This window comes from Pongo abelii, chromosome 5, assembly GCF_028885655.2.
Source record: "Pongo abelii isolate AG06213 chromosome 5, NHGRI_mPonAbe1-v2.0_pri, whole genome shotgun sequence".
In the NCBI taxonomy this organism is placed as follows: Eukaryota; Metazoa; Chordata; class Mammalia; order Primates; family Hominidae; genus Pongo; species Pongo abelii.
In genome coordinates, this window is record NC_071990.2 from 155,792,901 (window position 1) to 155,816,308 (window position 23,408).

Genomic DNA, 23,408 nt, shown 5'->3' on the forward strand with positions numbered 1-23,408 from the left:
AAGAAAATGTTTCCGTGTGTGTGTGTGTGTGCATGATATAGGCGTGTCTCTTTTTGCATGTATGGGATTAGAGTAAATGTAAGTTTAAAATTAATATTTCATACATAGCAGAAGAAATTAGTATGTGTTTCTATAAATTATTGTGATATGTGAGAGAAAATGTTGTTTAGTTAAAAACGTGTTTATCCCTAGAAAAATTTGGCTTTTAGACTATTCATAATAACATATATTGACCATTTTGTGTCTGGGATGGGATATCTTATTTAATCATATTAGATATGGATTGTAACCTCTACTCTATAGTTGAGGAAACTAATGTTTAAGGAAGTAACTTGCCCAAGGTCATAGTTAAAAAGTAGTGGCTAAGGGTTGGGTGCAGTGGCTCACGCCTGTTATCCCAGCACTTTGGGAGGCCAAGGCAGGAGGATTGTTTGAGACCAGGTGTTCAAGACCAACCTGGCCAACATAGCAAGACCTTGTCTCTACTAAATTTGTAAAATTTTTTTAAAAATTTAAAAAAAAATTTTAATTAGTGGTTAACTATTGACTCCAATTAAATTCCATCTTATAACCCAGGCTTTTAATCAATGTGCCCTGATATATTCGTCTATTTTTCACTCTTCTCAGCATGGTCTCAGACCTGAGAAATTTAAGGAAATATAGTTTTAAAGATCGGATTAACTAAAATGGTACAGTATCCTCTTTTGCTTACTGTTCTAACTAATGTAACTAACTGAAAAATATAGCAACATATTTTTCCTTTCAAAACTAACAAAATGAGATGTCATCTTATTTGGTTAAACTTAAGTGGTGAATTGCTATTTTATAGCCATTTTTTGTAAAAATACTCTCACTGAGATTTAGTGTTTTGGAACATGTCAATCTTTATTTTCTACCTCATGTAGTTTTGGATGCTAAATATGAAAAGGTGCACATTTTTCTCTTTTAACTTTCAACAACACCACATTTATTTTTACTTCTACCTCTATGATTTTGAAATGCACTTTCACAGTATTTATTTTTGCTTTTGCATTTTCTCCTTCACACTAAAGGAAAGGATATTTGAATGTATATGACCTATCACAAACCAGCTGTTAACTTTTGGATGTCATTCTGATCACTATATCTTTTGGCAGATTGCAAATAAATATTTGTAAATTGCTAAAATTTGACAAAAATGGCAAAATTAATATGGAGAGGACATTATGAGAAATAGAAATTTCTGTGTGGTGTAGAACAAAATTTGTCTTAGTGATAATTTTCCTTTTCTAATTATTATTTCCCTGGAAATCAAGAATCCAAAGCCACAATTTCATCAGTCCTCTCCCTTCAGACTCAGAATTTGTTTCCTTTTAGAGTAGAGTTTCTGAGTTTGATATGAATAGGAACTTTTCATGATGAAGAAAAAAAATTAGAGCCAGGCCAGGTGCAGTGGCTCTCGTCTGTAATCTCAGCATTTTGGGAGGCTGAGGCTGGTGAATTGCTTGAGCCCAGGAGTTCAAGACCAGCCTGGGCAACCTGAAGAAAGTCGATCTCTGCAAAAAACTAAAAAAAAAAAAAAAAAAGCCAGGCGCGGTGGCATGCACCTGTAGTTCTAGCTACTCAGGAGGCTAAGGTGGGAGAATTGATTAAGCCTGGGAAGTTGAGACTGCAATGAGGCGTGATTGTGCCACCACACTCCAGGCTGGGCAACAGAATGACAGTCTGTCGAAAGAAAGAAAGGAAGAAAGAAAGAAAGAGAAAGAAAGGAAAGAAAGAAAGAGGGAGGGAGGAAGAAAGAGAGAAAGGACAGAAAGAAAGAAAGAAAAGAAAGAAAGAAAGAAAGAAAGAAAGAAAGAAAGAAAGAAAGAAAGAAGAAAGAAAGAAAGAAAGAAAGAAAGAAAGAAAGAAAGAAAGAAAGAAAGAAAGAAAGAAAGAAAGAAAGAAAGAAAGAAAGAAAGAAAGAAAGAAAGAAAAGAAAGGAAAGAAAGAAAGAGAGAAAGAAAAGAAAAAGAAAGAGGAAGGAAAGAATGAGAGAAAGAGGAAAGAGAGAGAGGGAGGGAGAGAGGAAGGGAGGAAGGGAGGGAGGAAGGAAACCATATTGTCTATGACTTCTACTCTACTGTAATAAAATCTCTTAAATAAAGATTATATGCATATATACACACATATATACACACATGTATATACATATATACACATATATATACATATATACACACATGTATATGATGTGGGTAGGGGAGGCTAGAAACAAGATTCATTTCAAATGTTAAATTGTAATTGTAGTTTTTAAAAACATGGAGAGTTTTCATAATAAACATGAGTTTCATAAAAACATGAAGAGTTTTCATAATATATATCAAATATATATCATATCATGATATATCATATTATATATTATCATATTATATATTATCATATTATGATATATATCATAATATATTATATATTATCAATTATAGCTATCATAACATATTATATATTATATTATTATATATCATAATATATATTATCATATTATGATATATATCATAATATATTGTATATATCATATTATGATATATATCATAATATATATCAAAAAGTCACAGAGCCCATGCAAGCCCAGTCATCCCCATTGCCAGTGGTGTGTGCTGAAGGAATAAACACCCATAAATATTAACCCTAACTGGTGGGAGATAAGTATGAATTTAAGGTAGTGCTTGTTGCTTTACTGTGTATAAATCAAAGGAAATTAACCGTGTTGTCTTTCTATAACATCTGAACGTATTAGAAACACATGCAGAGAAATAAATAGCCTGATAAATTGGCTCCATATCATTATCAGATACCAAATAAATATAGGCTGAAAATTTCATCACAATTTGAATATTGGCCCTCTCAGTTTAAGAATGAATATATAGAAAAATAATGTGAGCCATGTGTCTATATAAAGTGAAGTATTTCTTGGGAAAGAATGAAGGAAAAAGAGCTAATGTATAGAGCACATTTTTTGTGTAAAATCAGCTACCATCTACTATTCTATTTTCCATACAGACACCAGAAATCCCAAGAATACTAGAAATCTACAAAATCTAGCAACCCCTACCTAGGTTCTTTCTACTTTTGTCACATTATCCAATATTTATAGAGGTTAAAAAAGATATATTTAGGAGATTTTATAAATATATATATATATATATATAAAATCCAGGATTCCTAATATATATTTACATATTATATATATAAATATATATACACACATATATAAAATTCAAGTTTTCTATACCTAAGTCCCTTGAAGTGTAAAAAGTAAATGATTTCTTATTATGATGAAATGGATTCCTTTAAGATGTAATAGAAAAGCAAATTCTATGAAAGATGATATTAAGAAATAAGAATAACTTAACAAATAGCAAAATATTTTTTAAAACGTTGACGACCAGAAAATTCAGTGAAAGGTGGATGTGGGATGAGATATGACTACTGCACATTTGACAATACAATCATCTATTTAACTCATTTCATAATTTGTCAACTTAAGAAGAATATCTCACTCTTACTCTTCTTCCTTCTTCTCTATTGTATTAGCTAAGGTGTTCTTATATTCAAAATTCCTGAAGTATCATTAAATATGGGCTCATTCAAATTCAAACCATCAACTTTTAAAAACGCTCTCCTTGAACTACTCTTTGGAAATGGAAGGGAAATGGGAGGAACAATTCTCTCATAGAATTTTTAAATGCTTCAACTAAGGCTTGCAGTGTGACTTGCATATACTATAATAACTGAATTTCTTTCTGATTGCTTCAGAAGTTCAATATGACAAATAGAATTTCAAATGGCTATAGTATAGTAAATATCAACATCTAAATCTCAATAATGTAACTGGATTTGTCAAGCAGATGCAAAATATTCACAGTTCTTCGAACACTGGAACTGAAAAAGAACACTGCAGACTATCTTATCCAAACATCCTTTTCCTATAAATGGAGAAATTGAAGGCCAGAAATGTATTTTTTTATTGTATACTTTTTTTCTTACTAAATGTAAAAGATGATAGTGAAATCTTTCCAAACACCTAGTTTCCAAATAGAGTTTAAGAAAATTTGTGTAAATAAAAAGTCAGATAATTGTATTTTTAAATAAACATATGTAAATTTAATTTTAAAGTTTTCATCAGGTTAAGGGGAAACATTACAATTAGATAAGAACAGCAGATGCAAGATAAAATCCTAAAAAATTATTTATTTTATTTTTTTGGAGACAGGATTTAGCTCTGCTGTCCAAGCTGGAGTGCCATGGCACCAGCTCAGCTCCTTGCAGCCTCTACTTCCTGGGCTCCAGCGATCCTCCTGCCTCAGCCTCCTGAGTAGCTAAAACTATGGGCACACGCCACCACACTATGCTAATTTTTGTACTTTTTGTAGAGACAGGGTTTTGCCGTGTTGCCAGCCTGGTCTTAAACTCCTGGACTGTAGTGATCCACCTGCCTCGGCCTCTCAAAATCCTAGGATAGCCAAAATCCTAAAAATGTTAATGGCCCCAGATCATACTACTGATGAGCTGAATGTTCTTGGGCAAGTTTCTAACACTCTTTGCTTGCATTTCCTCATCTGTACGGAAGGTAATAACTGCAGTAACTACCACTTAGCTTTGATGTAAGCATGATGTATGATTATCCATCCAAAGTGTCAAGCAACTGGCTAATATTATTACTCTAAGCCATCCAGTGAGGCTTTACTATTTTCATCTTCTTCTTTGCCTTTTCCCTCAAACCTGAATTTCATCTCTTGTAAACAACATTTAAAAGGAATGAAATGATGTACCAAAAGAGATCATAAAGTGGACTAACCCAAGCCTTCTCAACCTTGGTGCTAGTGACATTGTGGGCACTGTAAGATGTTTAGCAGCATCCTTTGTCTCAACACACTAAATGCCAGTAGCACCCACCCATCTCCCACTGTGACACCAAAATGCCTCCAGATATTGCCAAATGTCTCCTGGAGTGGAGGCAGGCAGCAGAAATCAGTCAAGAACTATTGATCTAACCTGTTTAATTTTGTTCAATAGCTGAAGAAACATTAAGGTCCAAATTAGTTGTGATGTTTTTAAAGTAATGCTTGAGAAAATTGGAACCAAACCCCGGGTGTCCTGACTTTAGTCTGATCCTCCTCTGAAAATTTCTCTAAGGAAAGCTTTCTTCTACATCACTAACCAGTTGCAAAAAAAAAAAAAAAAAAAAAGACTCCATATTCATGGAAGACAAGAGAAAGGCACAATTCTTCAACCCTTATATTACTTCAAGCTTCTTTTAGAAGAAAAATGACCTTCAGCTTAAGACACTATTAAGAAAAAAATTAAAGGCCAATAAAGATGAAGATATTGTTAGAGAACCCCAGGAGGCTCCGAATGAGGTCAAATCTCATGGTGATATTAAAACATTAAGAGGAGTTGTGGACAAACTACAGTGAAACACAAATCATAATCTCCGAAGCAAACAAGAATGGAAGGACTCCTGGAAAACGAGGGTAAAGAAATAGAATCCCAAGTTTAATGGGAATATTGTAGCAACTGAAAACCACAGAATATTAAGCTTTGTACAGATTGTTTTTAGAACCTGGATTAAATCATTAAAATGTATTTTGAAAGTACTTAGAAAGAAAGCAAGTAACCTCTAAGAGGCAAGTTATTATTAGTTATGGCAAAATAAATTTTATTTTCTTAGAACATTACTGGACCTGGAAATTAGGTAAACCCTATACCAACTGTGTTTCTAACAATAGATTTGACAAGCTCTTACTAATTTCTGTAATACTATACTATGTTTAATTATGATCTAGATAATGGGAAAATGAGGTAGGTTTATAAACTTTTTTTTTCAAAGTGAAAGCAAGTTTATTAAGAAAGTAAAGAAATAAAAGAATAGCTACTCCATAGACAGAGCAGCCCTGAGGGCTGCTGGTGGCCCATTTTTACGGTTATTTCTTGATGATATGCTCAACAAGGGGTGGATTATTCATGCCTCCCCTTTCTAGACCATATAGGGTAACTTCCTGATGTTTCCATGGCATTTGTAAATTGTCATGGTGTTGGTGGGAGTGTAGCAGTGAGGACAACCAGAGGTCACTCTTGTTGCCATTTTGGTTTTGATGGGTTTTGGCCGGCTCCTTTACTGCAACATGTTTTATCAGCAAGGTCTTTATGACCTGTATTTTGTGCTGACCTCTTATCTCAGCCTGTGACTTAGAATGCCTTCCCTGTCTAGGAATGCAGCCCAATAGGTTTCAGCCTCATTTTACTCAGCTCCTATTCAAGATGGAGTTGTTTTGGTTCACATGCCTCTGACATCTCCCCCCTCTCTTTTGTAAGAGAACCCTTAATCCTAAGAGTTGCAGAGAGATGAAGATCCATCTTCCGTAACTTCTTCAGGCTGAATAGGGGCGATAATATTCCTGCCTAGCTATTAGGGGCTCTTGTGTTCAGGGTAGAGAGAAGCTCAGTCAGAAAGCATCAGTATGGCGAGGGCCATTCATGACTCTTGAGTTTCAAAAAGAGATGATATCTGGAAGATTAATAAGTGTTTAGTTTAAGAAAACATTCAGTCAGCTTGTCCTGTATTCCTACACAAAGAATATAACAGGAATATATTCCACAAGAGTAAAGCAAAATCAGTGAAGTTATTCCAAGTAAATGGAATTAGAAGGCTTTTCATGAACTGGACAACTGTTGGAACTAAGCTGATATGGGGTTCTTAGCTGATTGTAATGTGCCCAGAATTAGAATACTGATTTAGATTTTTACATTACCCATCCCTCTTGTTTATTCTAAGCAGCAGTCAGACATCACTGGTTGGTTTACAGGAATAAGCAGGATTAGCCTAAATTGCAGAAACAAGCTTAAAAACAACTAATGAGACTAGAATTTAATAACAAGTGTACCATAGTTTTTGAAACATAATATTTCTCTCTCTAGTTTCCCATTTTTACTGAAGACAAATCATGGTAAGGCTGATTTGCTTTGTTATACATGGCCTGATTATTTGTATAAAGTGCAGCAAGAATAATTGTTTTTCACATAAGCTCTTTTTAAATTGGCTTTGGTGGAACGCTGTCCCACAGAGGGAATTTCAGGTAAGACCTTTTTAAGCCGAGCCTAGCCATGGGTTTGTACCCTCAAATAACTATAAGTTGGGTAAATTTCTTTCCTCCTGAGGTCCCAAAGTAACTTCAGGCTTCTGGGCCTGACAGAAAATGATGTTCTTTACTTACCATAGGTCAGAAACCCTGAACAGGGACTGTGTAGACAAGGTATGAGGCCAGTTTCCCAAGGGACTTTTATTGGCTTTATAAGTCAAGTTAAATTCCTTAAAGGAAAACACACCATTCCAGTCAAAGCCTTGGCAAAATAACCAATTTCTCCAATTGTGTCGTGTTACAAAATAAAACAGATTGTTATTACACCTATGCAAATAGCTATACTACCATAAGTTAAGAATACTCACAACTAGTTTCCAAATTCTGTAGAAATCAGGTAGAGAGAAATAAATATGCTCCAAATTTTGTTCATAGGAATACACTCAACTATTAAAAGCTGTAAATAGCTTGAAGGAAAAGTTTTCTTGACTCTGAAAAACAAAACAAAGGATCAGCAATGTTCTAAGCAAAGCTTAAAAGATTAGTTTTCTATTGGTTTACTGAATTTAGTTAACTCCTGTTTTGCTTGTCATGAACATTCCAGTTCTTCATGAGAGTTCTGAAAGTTGTTTCCTCTATTGTAATGTTACATTTTCCAAAGTTATCAGAAACTTGCATTTAAGAACACCTGTTAGAGTTCTACAGTTGATTATAAATCACCTTCTAAAGAGGATTAAAACAAGACAACCATTTTCTGTGGATGATAAAAAGTTTTAGGACAGCCACTATTAAAGCCACAATTGATAAGGAAATTTGATTACTTCTGTGGCACACAAAATTTTACACAACAGTTATAACTGTTAATAACATACACTAAGTCATATTAGAATTATAGGAGTTTCCCATAACTTTGGAACATATACTGGTAACACATTTATGCAAATATAGTCTAAAGCAAGCAAAACACCATTTCACATTTGATAATGTTTCCTCTATGATTTTTATGCCAAATAAGCCAAATTTCACCTTTACATTAATGTACTATTAATGCTAAACCTAATTTTTAATAAAACCTTATAGACATATTTACCCAATTTTAATGTTTAACCATAAGGTAAGAGTCTTATAAGCCTTTTATAACCATTTACATTTTTTGTGTAAGAGTAGATCAGTGCTCTAAGAAAAAGCTATTGTGATTTATTCCAATGTTTAATTTATGGGAAAACGGAATAATACCCCTTTTTAGCCAATATGTTCACACATAGAACCTCTTACAATTAATCCTTATAAACTTCCCACAAATTGTTTAACTCTTTAGATTTTTTTCTTACTTAAAACAATCCTTTAACACTTTAAGCAGAAAAAATTCACATTCTTATGACTTCTTATAATTTTTCACCAAAAACACATTTTACTTTCTTTACACACCTTGCATGTAAAATTATTTCTTTAGTAGTTTTAATTACGTGTGATAATGTTAACTCTTAGAAACTTCTATTTTTGATGAAAACCTTGGTAAATTTGAGATTTTAGTTGTGTGCTAGGTATGAAGCCTGGCCCAGAACACTCCAGGCAGAAGTGCAGATAAGAGCTGGCTCTCCAGCATAGCTGTGGGCATGATTAACTCCGCATGTCCCCAAACCATACCTAGCAGTAAAGCAGGCAAGTTGTACAGTAAGAGTCATAGTGGCATTTTATGAAGCATTTAGGAGCCCCTACAACCTTTGAATTGTACAACATTCTTGCATAAATTCCTTTTCACAAATCCTTTCATCACTTACACAGAACATCTGAGGCATTTTTGGACTTTCTGACTTGCCCTAAACCTCCCTTCTTTTAAACAACCAGTTATTTTACTTTAGGACAAGAATTTACCACACAGGATCCTTTCTTATATAAAATCTCTTTCTTTATAATCTTCTTTGTATAGCTAGGGGGCATGGTAAATTCCACATGTCCCCAGGCCTTATCTAGAATGTAATGGCTTTAAGGTAGGTAGATTGAACAATTTTCAAAAGTCAAAGAAACAGTTTGACCTTAAAGTATTTAGCAAATCTGATATCTGACCTTAATTTAGACCAAATGTCTACATTTTTAAGACGTTTTATTTTACCAATAATCTTTAAAACTGTCTTTATTCCAAAATATTACTAAAGTCATGTGAACAAAGAGGCATTAAATATTCTATTTTTCTGCTGAAATATTTCATTTAAACGCTTATATTTCTAAGGCAATTAATCAAAGCCCTTTTACATATAAACATACAACACATATAAATATACAGACAGACAGAAGATTCAGCACTTGTAAGATTTTCATTTGTCAGTTTCTTAATTGGATGACTGGCTTCAGGATTAAGTCCTTGGAAGAATGGGGACAGGAAAGGGGTCTCTGGTGCCTCCTGTTTTTCCCAAGGAGTCCAGACAGTTAGAGTTTGAATGTCCGCTTTTAATTAAACTGATTTTAACCATAGCACTCTTTAATAAAGTTCTTTTAGAATTTCTTATGCCAAACAGCCAGTATTTCTGGCTTTTGAACTTCACCAAAGGCAACCTCCCTGGTGCTTAGAGAAAGGAAAATTTCAGACAGTCTGCAGAGGAGAAGAGAATAGACATCTTCACGCAGATATTAAACCAGAAGTGACTTACTTTCTAGGTGGAATTGAACCTGGACTGTCACTGTGAAAATGCAAAGTGTTGGCTACTTAGCTACAATGCAGGGCAGTCTCCATTTCCCTTCCCAGGAAGAGTCTAGAATGTTAATTTTGAGCTTGCAAAGGCTTGTAACTATTTCATATGATTTTTAGAGCTGACTATGACATGAACCCTAAAATTCCTGTTCCCTTGAAGGTGGAGACCAAGAGAAGGTACTGCCATGTGGTTAAAAGGTCAAGCTCCCAAGGTGGAGAGACTTCATCCAGTTTTTTTGTTGGTTTCAGAGATCTCCAGCCAAATTTGTTGCTGACCAACTTGCTGGGTCATCTTGAAAAGGGGGCTTACAGATGTTCTAAGCCCGTGTTTTATCCTAAAGTATCCCTCAACACAGAAAAACGACCTCATAACACAAAATACACCAGCTTAAGAATAGCCTTAAAATTATTTTTTGCATTAATCAAAACTTTACAGAGGAGTTAAACACTGATTGTTTATTTTATTTTATTTTATTGCCATTCATTCAACCGTTTGCACAGAGAGAGAGAAGACAGAAATCTGACTGGTAAGAAATTCTTACCCTTTTGCCAGCATGCCAGGCTTCTGGGTTCCCTTTCCCTGAGCGGCCCTAGTGATCCGGCTTGCGGCACCATCGCCCTAGGGGCCAAGCTGCATCATAAAGGAAATTTTTTTTTTCATTCTGTTCAGAGCAAAATACATGCGATAAAACATAGGCATTAGCTACTCTGCTTAGCAACAAATATCAAACTAGCTTAAATTTGCCCCCAGATGGGGTCCGTCATCTTTAATCAGACCTCTGACTTGCAGTTTCAACACGTGCTCTCTGGGCAAAACAGTTGCCCTGAGTAACAGAAAAGATAGAAAAGGAAAAGGAGAGAGAGAAAAACGTGCCAGTGGAAGGGTGGGGAAGGTGAAATGATCAAGGAGGCCAGAGAAAGACCCACCTATTGCAGCGACGCTGTAAAAGTTCAGGCGGCTGCTTCTCAGTAGCAAAAGGATCTTTTCCTATTAGCTCTCAACTTTCCCCTTTTAGGGAGGAAAAAGCTCCCCATGTCCCACGATCCTGTACATGTCCAACCCTGCCATCCACAGCCATCAGCAAAGAGTGCAAGACAGATTAATCCAAAGAGAATAGCAGTTAATATCCCATAGCATCAAAGCTGTTCTTAGCCAAGAGGGACTTTAACGAGAGGGGTCTCTAACACCCTAAATCTTAGAAGAGACTCTAACCGTCCTAAGTAGGGCCTCTAACCCTGGTTTATAAACTCTTAATTGACTCCCATCTTAACAGTTGCAATCCATGGAGGAATGCTTGATAACCTCGATGATAAGACAAAAAACCAAGCATACTACAAGTGTTCGCTAAAATTAAAAATACAGTAGTTACTAGAGAAAAATTTTAGTCCAAAAATCCAACTATAGAAACATAGAATGTGAGAGGTAGCACATAAGAAATAAGTCATGGGGATTTTATTTCATGGACCAACAATATGATGATAAAAGCCATCTAACCTGTTGGAATTATGGGTCACATCAACAGAATTCTAGTGTCTAGAACCAAAGAAATGTTAGCCTCACTCTAATAGACAATACACTTCAGGAATGAAATAAGCAAACTAGAGTGTGTTCAGAGATGAATAACCAAGATGGCAGAGGGAATTAAAATAATTGCTCATGATTACCCTGGGAAATAGAAGGCTTAGAAAGGACAACATAGTTTCTTCATGTACTTAAAGCAATGTGAATAGGGAATTGGACTCAACCAACATAGCCCGACTTATTAAAGCCAATGGGTAGAGGTTACAGAGAAAGCTATTCCAGTACAACCAAACAAAAAAATAAAATGTAAGCCACTTTCTTGAGACATGATTGACTTACAAAAAGATGTATGTATTTAATGTATACAGCTTGATGAGTTTAGAATTTTCTAAGCTGTGAGTTATAGAGATTTTCTTGTTATTGGAAGTCTAATATTCAAACATCCGCATTTTGCCTACATGAAAAGGATGTTGAGATAATTCAGATGTTAAGATTTGATGATTAGGGAATCAGAGGGAATGACCCTTTGAATAAGGTTTTCAGTTTTCACACGCTCTACCAGCTTCTTGTAGAACACTACTAAAGTGAAATGCTAATGGTGGTCCATGAATGAGAAGCTGTATAGACAAATGTTAGGAAATGTGGCCTATCTTATTTTGGTCATGGGGACTGATAATATGTATAAGCATTTAAAAGGCTGTGAAAAGCCCTACTCGTGTGTGTGTGTGTGTGTGTGTGTGTGTGTTGCATACATGCACATTTCATTTTCTAAGCCAAAGTTCAGTTCTCCAATTCATCTGAGCTCGGGCCCAGTTTTTCAAGGGACACATTATAACATCTCACAGAATAAAGGTTTCACTAAGCAATGTTTAAAAGCCACTGTAGATCATCAGTCCCAGTTAGGCATGAATCTATTCAAATTTCAATGTTTCAGTGGAAAAATTGGCAAGGTCTCATAATTCTAGACATTAATCAGAATCCTAAAGTTGATTGTTAAACTCTTATTCTTACTCATTTAAAATGTATGCTCTAAATACTTCAGTATACAAAAAGACATTAAAATTTCCTATCTCTGAAAATAGAGCAGGGTTTTCCCTTTTGTTTTATTTGGGTTTTCACTTTTGTTTTACTTTGTTTTCTGGTGATATTATAAGAAAAAAATCTATGTAGCTTTGGGGTATAAATCATTGAATTAAACTATACATTGCTAAGAATAAGCATTATAATTGGCACATTGTTCTGTTTTTGAATGAAATATCTTTGCAGAAAATAGATTTATTTTAAAAGTCATCTGTACTCAACTGTGAGCATACCAAGGGCTAACAATTACAATATTTTCCTGTGAAAGAATGTAAGATCGGAAGCCAGAGAGCCTGGGTTCTGGTGCTAGCCCTAGTGGAGACCATTTGTGTGAGTTTTTCATCCCATGGCTTAAGGCTTGCTTATGGTTGCTTAAGGGATCCCTTCACAAGCAGGAGTTTCTGAGCTCTTTTGACTGCTCAAGAATTAGGACTCATTGGCCGGGCACAGTGGCTCAAGCCTGTAATCCCAGCACTTTGGGAGACCGAGGCGGGCGGATCACGAGGTCAGGAAATCGAGACCATCCTGGCTAACATGGTGAAACCCCGTCTCTACTAAAAATTCAAAAACTTAGCCGGGCGTGGTGGCAGGCGCCTGTAGTCCCAGCTACTCGGGAGGCTGAGGCAGGAGAATGGCATGAACCCAGGAGGCGGAGCTTGCAGTGAGCCGAGATCGCGCCACTGCACTCCATCCTGGGCGACAGAGCGAGACTCCGTCTCAAAAAAAAAAAAAAAAAAAAAGAGAGAATTAGGACTCATTTCTGGGTTTGACTGATTACACCATTCCGACTCCAGGGCCAGCTTCTGTTAGTGGACAATAAATGTAATGACCAACGCTTTCTCTTGTGAAAGAAAGATGTATTATCTTGGACAAAATAAGTCCATATTCACAGCAGAAGAAAGCATATGGCAGATCAAGTCTGGATCTTTTGAACTACTAGATTATTCTACCTCTCCTTGAATTCTTCTTTGCTGAAGTTGGAGCCCTTGTACTATAGATTCCATATGTCTGATTCAGGCAATGGAGCTTGGAAGAGGGGATGAGTTTCCTATTATTATTATTTAGGCACATGGAGATCTTTGCCTGTGAGTCATTGGCTCCCAAGGTTTTCTGTATGGCTCTGTTTTTATGGTTTCTGTAATAAATGAGATTTTGAAGCCTATTACTGGCTCAAACTCTGATCGGCTTCAGAAGTATCCAAGCCTGTTATTGCCTTCAATTGTAACTTTGAATGGCATCACAAAGAGAAAAGAAAAAATGGAGGTGGAGGAGAGTGGCCACAAAATAAAAATATCAAACCAACTTTCCTCCTCCAATGCACCTGGGCACACCACTTCACCTCTCAAGGTTATGTTTGCTTCCATAGATTGACAAGGTTGAAAAGATAATCTCTTCAATTTTCTTTAGTTCCAAAAGTGCAGGAAATACACACCAATCTTTGTGTGGATAAAGATTAAAAGTGCCTTAAATCAGCTTCGGTTTGAACCTTAAAAGCTTTTCAAACATTTAATTTTTTTAAATAGGACCAAAAATAGCCCAAGGGTATTTGCTAGTTGACTTCCTGGAAAAACTATAGTTTATTTTTATTTATTTTTTTTTTTTTTGAGACCGAGTCTCGCTCTGTCACCCAGGCTGGTGTACAGTGGCGCCATCTCTGCTCACTGCAAGCTCCGCCTCCTGGGTTCATGCCATTCTCCTGCCTCAGCCTCCCAAGTAGCTGGGACTACAGGCGCCTGCCACCACGCCCAGCTAATTTTTTGTATTTTTAGTAGAGACGGGGTTTCATTGTGTTAGCCAGGATGGTCTCGATCTCCTGACCTTGTGATCCGCCCGCCTCAGCCTCCCAAAGTGCTGGGATTACAGGCTTGAGCCACCGCACCCGGCCAAAAACTATAGTTTAAAAAATTGTTGACAAAAATAGAAAACCGATAGCAGAGAATTGTGTTATATCTATTTATCTAACATATGTGTCTAAGTATCGTATCTAATGTCAAATGTCAAATCTACTAACTGTACTGTGGTTACCAGAAAAGAAATCCAGCTTTAGAAAATGGTAGGGAGTTCCAAAACTGCAAAGGAGATATCTTAGCAAGCAAGTAGGTTGGCTTGTCACAATTTTATGGGTGCTAGAAATAATGTGACTCAGTGGACCAGAGAAAACCACTTATTACTCACAACACAGTAAACAGCACAAGTATCAGCATGCTAATGCCAGTTCCTTTGCCTTTATGTCTCGTGATGTGACACAATGAACCCAAATTGCTGCTACACATACAATGAGTTGCACAGCAGCTGAGGAGTTCAGAGATATGGGTTCAGTGTCTTTTGTAGCAAGCAGTAAACAAATCAATCCTCCTTCCCCAGGAGCCAGAGTCTCAAAATGCTGTGGTCCTCATGTGGTCAGGCAGTGAAGGTTGTTAATTGACTATGACTAGCTGTAGAAACAAATCAGGGTGAGAAGATGATTAGATCTTGCAGTTCAGCTCAGTCAGTAAGAATGGGCAGGGTTATTCAGTGGACTGCCTCTCCCAATAATTCACGTTCAGCCTAGCATATTCTTGACTGAACTTAAATTTTTCTACGATTATGCCACCCCATCAGCAACTTGAATTAGACGTATTGACAAGGACTAGGACCAAATCTGTTTCCACTTATTTCAGTCAATACTGGATTAGGGCTATTGTCAGCAGAATCCCATCCACAGGATGAGGTCAGTCTGCATTGTTGACCTCCACCATGCACTCCAGGATCCCAGACCCAATTAAATAAGTCACAGAGAAGACTAATAGGTCGAATTTCAGATAAGCACCTAGCTTCCTTTCTTATGGTATGCATGGATTGCTCCACCATACCGTGGATATTAATCCAAACACAACAGCAACAGTTGGCAACCATACAAATTCTCCCCCATTCAGCCAGACTGTAGTCTAAGGCCAATCAATGACCCATTTACAATCAGGGAGCTAAGACTGGCCTGCTGATCTTCTATGGTTTGTTCTATCTCATTGGCTAGGGTAGCTAAACTTAAGAATAGGTTCCTGGCCTGTCTCTAAAATGTGGACTCTGATGCTGGGGAACAGTACTTACATTGCTGTATGGAAATAGAAAACCATGTATCCCTCAGGCAGGACAGCCGTCTTTACCTAAGGGACTAACAAAGGAAAGGAAATCCAAAGAGTGGTGCCATTGCCAATTATTGCAAGGACTCAAAGATGAACCGAATAGCAACCCGCACATGCTCCAGTGGATGGATATCCTCTGCACCACTCTCTCCCACATATGAACATATAACTTGATTTGGATCACCATGACCTTGGTTTGGTTAAGCTCTATGGGCGGGGTCACCAAGTAGTTGTCACGTGGACAGCCCTACATAGCATGACTCAAGGGCACTCAGTGTCAGGAGAAGCACATTAATCAGTATGAGCTGCCTGAGTGATTGTGCAGGTAAAAAGGGTGATTCATTTTGGGGAGCTGACTTTGATACACCAAGCACAGTAGAATAATTCTGGACCAAGCAGGCCAACAGGAGATTTTCTGATCCCACAGCACATGGATGAGGATGATAAATCCAACCGATAAATCCAGCAGTGGTACGGGTTGGCAATCAGAGCTGCTGCTTGTCTCTGATGGACCGTGTGATTATTTTGCCAAGTGAGAGGCTGGGATTCAGAGACAAAAAGAGCATTCATTATTCCCTCCTCTGAGCACCTCCAGGATCTAAGGTGTTCCTTCCCCAGTGAAGTGGGGAGTGGTGCCAGGGAAGCAGTGAGTCCAGAATGCCAACGGGTACCTCCAGGTGGAGACTGTTTCCCTTTCCAGAAGCCTGGAGTTGAAAAGGGCCCCCTGGGTGGTCTGCTGCAACAACCTGCTACACTGACCCAAGTGTCACCTGCAGCTTAGGTCCCCAGTCATATATGGCAGACTTTCTAATCAACTTGTACGTAGGACTCAACAAGAGGCATGCATAGATAAGGCACGTATTGTTTCTAAGATCTAAATAGTCCAATTAAGTGCCAGGCTTCCTTTCTCTTAGGAGAGCCATAGAGCAAAGAATATTTTCTTTACCGTCTAGGATCAACTTTTGAGTCTTAGTCCACATCATTTTGGAGATTTTGACTTGAGTGGCTGGTCCTGTATCTTACCAGAATTAAGAGCCTTTCTGGGACTTCATGTGATTTAGCATCGGGTAATTTTATTGAGGCCTTTCAATAGAATGTCATCAATATAGTAAGCCCAATTTCTCTGCAGAAAAAAAAAAAGAGAGAAAGAGAGAGAGGCTTGTCCTGTGTTTTGACCCACCTATTGGTGATAAATAACAGGGAAATTCAAGTAGTACTGCAACAGCCCGGTAACCATGTTTTGGAGGGTCAGCCAGGGAAGGGGTCTTAATCTTTGGGTGCAAAATGGATTGAGAAAAATACATGGCCAAAACCCAAAATGTCACACCAGGTGCTATCACAGGGAATTGATTCATTTACAGTCACAATGTCTGTAACAGCCAGGACTATAATACCAACTAAATTCAGTTGGCATGATCTAACACAAGCCTCCAGATTCCCACTAGTTTTTTTTTCACTGGCCATACAAGGCTGTTACATTGAGATATTACATTTTTCATTAGTCCCATTGTATTTAAGTCTTTGGTCAAGGTTGTGGTTTCCTTTTCTCCTTCTGGAATTCTAATTTAAAAAAAAAAAAAACTTAGAAGTAAACCAAAGCCAAGTTGTGATCAGTTGTGCATGCATCCTTCTTTCCCTCTCTACAAAAAAATCTCCCCTGGACATCATGAACATTTACAGAACAAGAATGTAAATTATCAATACCAATTACACATTCAGCCCTGGGAGCTGCAAAAGTAGTAGATAACAGGGCTGTAAACGGCTCTGCCCAGTGGATACAGTTACTTCCTTTCCCATTTTTTTGGTATCAAATCTGGGTAATTAAATGTGTGGTCCTTACGAGAGAAGGACCTCAGAGAACCTAGTGCAGTCCCTCAGGAGAACCTAGTATTTAGTCATTTGAGCATGGATATCAAAAAGAGACATAAGGCGGCACAGTGGCTCAAGTTTGTAATCCCAGCAGTTTGGGAGGCTGAGGTGGGTAGATCGCTTGAGCTCAGGAGTTCGAGACCAGCCTGGGCAACATGGTGAAACCCCATCTCTACCAAAAATACAAAAATTAGCCAGGTGTGGCGGTGCATGTCTGTGGTCCCAGCTACTCGGGAGACTGAGGTGGGAGAATTGCTTGAGCCTGGGAGGTGGAGGTTGCAGTGAGCAGAGATTGTACCACTGCACTCCAGCCTGGGTGACAGAGTGAGGCTCTGCCTCAAAAGAAAAAAAGAGAGAGAGAGAATAAGAGTTGGACCCCTCCTTCTCTCCTCTACCTCCATTGTTCCCCCCATCAGGTGTAATGCCTCTGATTCCTCTTGGGAATGAAGAGAGCTTGTCCTTAAAGGAGTCTAAATCAGGATATAGAAGTTTAAAGTCAGACAGTAGAGGTTCTCAGTGGGTGATTTGCCCTGGGGCAGCAACCTGGCTTCCCCCTCCATTAGAGGAGGATTGATCTCCACAAAAGAATCTGGTTCTATTAAGGAACGTAGAGTTTCATCTGTGTAAACAACTAACTGCCTCCCTAGGGCCCACTGTCGCTGGATATCTGGACTGAGTTTCTTTGGGGATCATCCGATCATTCCCTTCTTTGGGAGCTCTTGTTTAGTAGGCATGCCCACATTGCCTTAGGATCAGGTCCCTTTGGAGGGGCTTGGTTTTTCCCATCCTGGGCTTTGTTTTAGATTGCAGAGACCTTACCTGGTTTAGGGAGTGGTGTTTTTATCCTAGACATCTAGGGCCCCTAAATCAGCACAGCTGCCAGTGCAGGATCTCCTGGCAAGAAAAGTAGTGGAGTCCTCAACCTTGGACGGAGAAATGCAATCTTAAAAATGCATTGGTCGTGCTCTGGGTGAGGGTTCATCATCAAAGCTGTCATTCTGTCCAGGACAGAACAAGTCTAGGGCAGCTTCAGCCCTCAGGCTTTAAATAGCTTCCTCCATGGGGTTTCATGAGATTTTATTGACTTAAGAAAATCTTCTTCGGTTGGGCTTGGTGCCTCATGCCTGTAATCCCACCACTTTTGAAGGCCGAGGCAGGTAGATCACTTGAGATCAAGAGCTCGAGACCAGCCTGGCCAACATGGGAAACCCCATCTCTACTAAAGGTACAAAAATTAGCTGGGCGTGGTGGCACATGCCTATAATTCCAGCTACTCAGGAGGCTGAGGCATAAGAATTGCTTGAATCTGGGAGGTGGAGGTTGCAGTCAGGCAAGATCGTGCCACTGCACTCTAGCCTGGGTAACAGAATGAGACTCTGCCTCAAAAAAAAAAAAAAGAAAAAAAAGAAAAAAAAAGAAAAGAAAAACCTTCTTGGATTTACCGTAATGTAGTCACTAAAACAGAAATCCAGGGTAGCAAACCTTATTGTGGGACATGATTCTATCTCAATGACTTAGTTTGCACAGTGTTTTAAAGTATAAAGTCCCACATGACAGCCTTGGTTCTGCATGCTCTAAGGCATAACCTTTCTTACTCCTTCTTTATATCAATGCAGCAGCCAAGTGTCGAACAGCCCCTCTGTCTGCTGATCCAAGCACCCCTGGACTTCTTTCCTTTCTCTCTCCCCATGGATCTGCATCTTGGTACTCTCTGTGGGAATACATTGCCCTTCAGGTGTATACATTTGTAACTTACAACTTGACACCGTTGTGCTTTCCTCCCTAATGGAGCCCAGAATGTTCTCTCCGTCCTCTACCCCATAGACGAGCAAACAGAAACCATGGCAGCTTATTGGATTTTATCCCTCACCTTTCAACCTCCATCTATTGACTCAACTCATGTTCATCAACAGGTAGGACAGAGGTGGACCACTCGCTGCACACCTTCTGCACCATTTGGGCCAGAATATTTGCTACCAGACCCAGGGAGTTCACAAATGTCCCTGAATCCAACTTATGAGTTCTTGCCTTTTTATTCTTACAAAAAGTTGTTGTCTGTATTGACACCCTGCACTTTGTGCCACTTTGAGAAGAATTTCAACCTCTTACAAGATGGCAAGAGGTAATAGAATTCCAAAAGAGATGACTAAGCAAGCAAGTAGGTTGCTTTGCCACAACTCTATAGGTGCCAAAATTAGACAAAAGACTCAGGCAATTGACTACTCACAGCACAGCAAACAGCAGAAGCTTTAGCATAATAGTGCCAGTTCCCCTACTCCCAAATCCCACAAGGCAATACAATGGGACCAGACTGCAGTACACACACAGTGGGTCGCATCACAGTTGAGGAACCCAGAGCTTAAATCTCAGCACCTGGGGGAGCAATAAACAAACCTCCCCTATGAGCAAGCAGCTACATCATGGTCAGTGCTGTGGTCGCCTGTGCCTTCTTAATTGCCTGTGTGACCAGCTACAGAAATGATCAGAGTCAGAGGACAGTTAGACCTTACAATTTGTCAGGGTCAGCAAGGGTGTGCAGGAATACTCCTGGCCATGATGGACTGCCTCTCCCTAAAGCGAGAATGACCTAACCTATTCTTTATTCTTAGAAAACATGTACTGAAATATTTAAGGGTAAAGCATCAAATGGCTTAAAAAGATGGGGTGTGTGTGTGTGTCTGTGTGTGTCTGTGTGTGTGTGTGTGTGTGTGTGTATGAGAGAGGAAAAAAGGGAGAAAAAGCAGATGGCAAAGCACATGGATAAAGCACATTTACTAAAATAAAATTTTTAAAAAATGATCTTTTACCCTTTTACGCTTACTATACAAACATCTCCTTTTCTCCTTAGCAGTATAATAATGAATGATAGCAACAATTATTTGTTAATTACAAAACTTATTCTATTTCCACAGTCCTCTTTCCTTACCTGAAAATAGCAGGCCACATTTCCATGTGTCTGAGCAAATGTTATTATTGTTCAACACATATGCCAGCTTTACAGTGGGGATCAGGTAGGGTGTACTTCAAATCAGTTACAGGGAAAAAAATCATTAATTTTGAGAATTGGGTAAAAATAGAAATCTCTTTATCTGGAGATAAATAAGATCAGAAGTATTGAAAAAACATCGCTTTTCTTTCAAAATTTTGATCAAGTCATAAATGATTTGAGGCTAAGGAGAGAGGAAGAGGGTAAAAAAAGGGGGAGAAAGAGTTTCAATTAAAATGTATTTTTTCAAGGAAATTATCAATAATATCTCTATAATGACTAGTATACAGTTCTTTTCAGTAGCATACACAAATGAAGAGCATATTCATAATGAGCCAGATTATTCATAATGTCTGAAGAGATTGATTAATGTCTTGACATTTAAGAAAAACTGAGGCTTGCAGATGAAAGTATACGTGAAGGTCTTCAATGCAGTTCTTACGAGCAGAAGATGCTCAACAAATGTGTGCTGCAACCACATCTGAAATGTTCACTGTCTTTGCTCTTTCTCTCCTTTCAGCTAGAAAATCTGGAAGCAGAAACTGCTCCGTTGCCCTAACAGGGTCTCATGCCATTCCGACCTTCACCAAGCTTAGAAGTCACCATGCATGTGGAAGCAGGTTGCTTTAAGAATGTGTAGGAGGCTCTAATTCTCTAGGAAAGTGCCTGCTTTTAGGTCATTCAACCTCTTTCCTCTCTGGCCACTCTGCTCTGCACATTAGAGGGACAGCCAAAGTAAGTGGAGCATTTGGAAGGAAAGGAATATACCACACTGAGGAGTCCAGTTTGTGCAAGACACCCAGTGGAACCAAAACCCATCGTGGTATGTGAATTGAAGTCACCATAAAAGGTGACCCTTCTGTCTGTAAGATTTTATTTTCAAGCAAATATTTATGACCTCAACAAAGAAGAACCATCTTTTGTTAAGTTCACCGTAGTAACACATAAAGTAAATGCTACCTCTGATCAAAGCACCTTGAATGGAAGATCCGAGTCTTTTTAGTGTTTTGCAAGGGAATGAATCCATTATTCTATTTTAGACCTTTAACGTTCACCTTAAAATTAGCATCTGGCTAAGGCATCATTTTCACCTCCATTTCTTGGTTTTGTATTGTTTTAAAAAATAACATTTCTTTCATCTAGCTCCATAATTGCAAGGGAAGAGATTAGCATGAAAGGTAATCTGAAACACAGTCATGTGTCAGCTGTAGAAAGGTTGATTCTCATGCACTGCAAATACTTCCAAAGAGTCATCATGGGGGATTTTTCATTCTTAGGCTTTCAGTGGTTTGTTCCTCAGTTTTAAATGTGCAATTTTCTTGCTCCTATTTAAGTGTTCACAAAAGGTAACAGTCAATGAGCTCATCACTTCATCCAAGCAGGAAGTCAAGCATTAAAATGTACTCTTTATTTCTCACTGGTTTCTCCATACCACAGGCTCCCCACATATTATTTTCTTTTTTTAACTCAGCTCAGAATCCTTATGCCTTTTGAATCAGTGTGATAAAATGACAGATGTTTTTGTTGATTGCCAGAACAGTTTAAACTTTTTTTAAACAATAAATCCAATAAACATAATCTCAAGACAGACTCAAATGACCATATAGAAAAGTGTGTCATCTATTTTTCAATCCTGTGTAGTTACTTGGATGTGAAATCTTAACAATGGCCCAAAAATATTTTCCTGAAGCTTGTGTTTATATAATGTCATCACCAATATTTTGATCTTTTTGATCTCTGCTAAATGTCAAGATTTCCTTTGTAAAGTGTCAATCTTCTAAGTAGTTTCTCTAAGACAATTCTCCTCTTTAACTGATTTTCTTTGTTGTGAAACACAGCAGAGATTTGGCAATCACCCATTTTACTTGATCTAGGTAGACAGCCAAGTCAGATGGCCCATGCCGAGAAGCTCTCCATTTTGAACTTTTGTCAGCATTGATTAAACAAATCAAATACCTTGTAGTTATCTATGACAATACAAGTAAAAAACTAGGCTGCTGACTTCTGAGTATTCCTGAGTCTACAATCTGCCAGAAGACTCCATTGTAAAATTTGTATTTCTTCATCAATCTGACAAGGCACAAATATGTGCCAGATATACAAAAGCAATGTTTCTGGAAAACAGCTATCATGGATCAGAATAACTGAATTTACTCTCAGATCTATTGGCTATAGTTATGTGGACTCAATCCATGTATCCAGTAGATGGGAAAAAACAAAAGCCAAAATAAGTGTTTTAATGTTTCCTTCTGAAGAAGTTTCATGTTTGCTTGTAATAATCTCCATTTCTCAAATATTATGTTCCATAATAGACATATATTATGTTTAATTTTTTATATTTTCTAATAAAAGTAACTAAAACTAGGACCTTAAAAAGATTTAGAATGTTAAATAAGTGTACTAGTGTGTATATATTTACATATATACACTACTAGAGCTTCCAAAAGTAAAATGGATAATTCAAACAGAACACAATGTAATATTTGTATGTAAATAACTGAGGAGGAAAATTCATGCTTTTCATGGGCTAGGATGGTTTCTCCCAAGGGATGACATAGTATTGCTTTTGCTCATCAGGCTGTTTTTCAGCAATCATTGTTTCTGCTTAGTACCAGCTCCTAGTACGAATTATCTGGCACGTTGTTGAGAGCAACTTTGTCTTCAAGTAGGACCTGATCTATCTTTTTCCACAAATGTCATGTGTGTGAACAAGTTTCTCCCATGTCATCTTTGAGACTCTACACAGAATACACAATAAAGGGAGTTATTTTTAAAATAAGACATTCTAAAGTAAATAATAAATAAGGGCATTGTCAACGTTTTTCATTCAAAACCATTTTTAAAGGTAAATTTGCTAGAACCACCTTGCAATTCCAAGGCAAGGAGAGACATAACAACCCTGACTCAACTAGATGGGCTAAGGTTTCTGATAAAACCTGAAGATAAAGAAAATGGAATATTCTGCTTTCTTCTTCCTTCTAATTTCACCCTTGCCTAAGGATGAGATTTCTTCCTGGGTTGGTATCCCAGAAATGCAGACTGT

General features: G+C 37.9%; 1 protein-coding gene across 2 annotated transcripts in view; it reads left to right on the top strand.

Annotated features, from left to right (window-relative positions):
- Positions 1–22,725, top strand: part of OPRM1 (opioid receptor mu 1) — an 83,541-nt gene extending 60,816 nt beyond the window's left edge. The window contains exon 4 of one of the 2 annotated variants that reach the window (XM_002817504.6): positions 20,886–22,725. In XM_002817504.6, the coding sequence (XP_002817550.3) occupies positions 20,886–20,924 (39 nt within the window). In that variant the 3' untranslated portion in view covers positions 20,925–22,725. Of the gene's footprint in view, positions 1–9,752; positions 10,139–20,885 lie in introns of those variants that run through there. The other variant, XM_024248641.3, reaches the window with a different exon arrangement.
- The last annotated feature ends 683 nt before the right edge of the window (positions 22,726–23,408 follow it).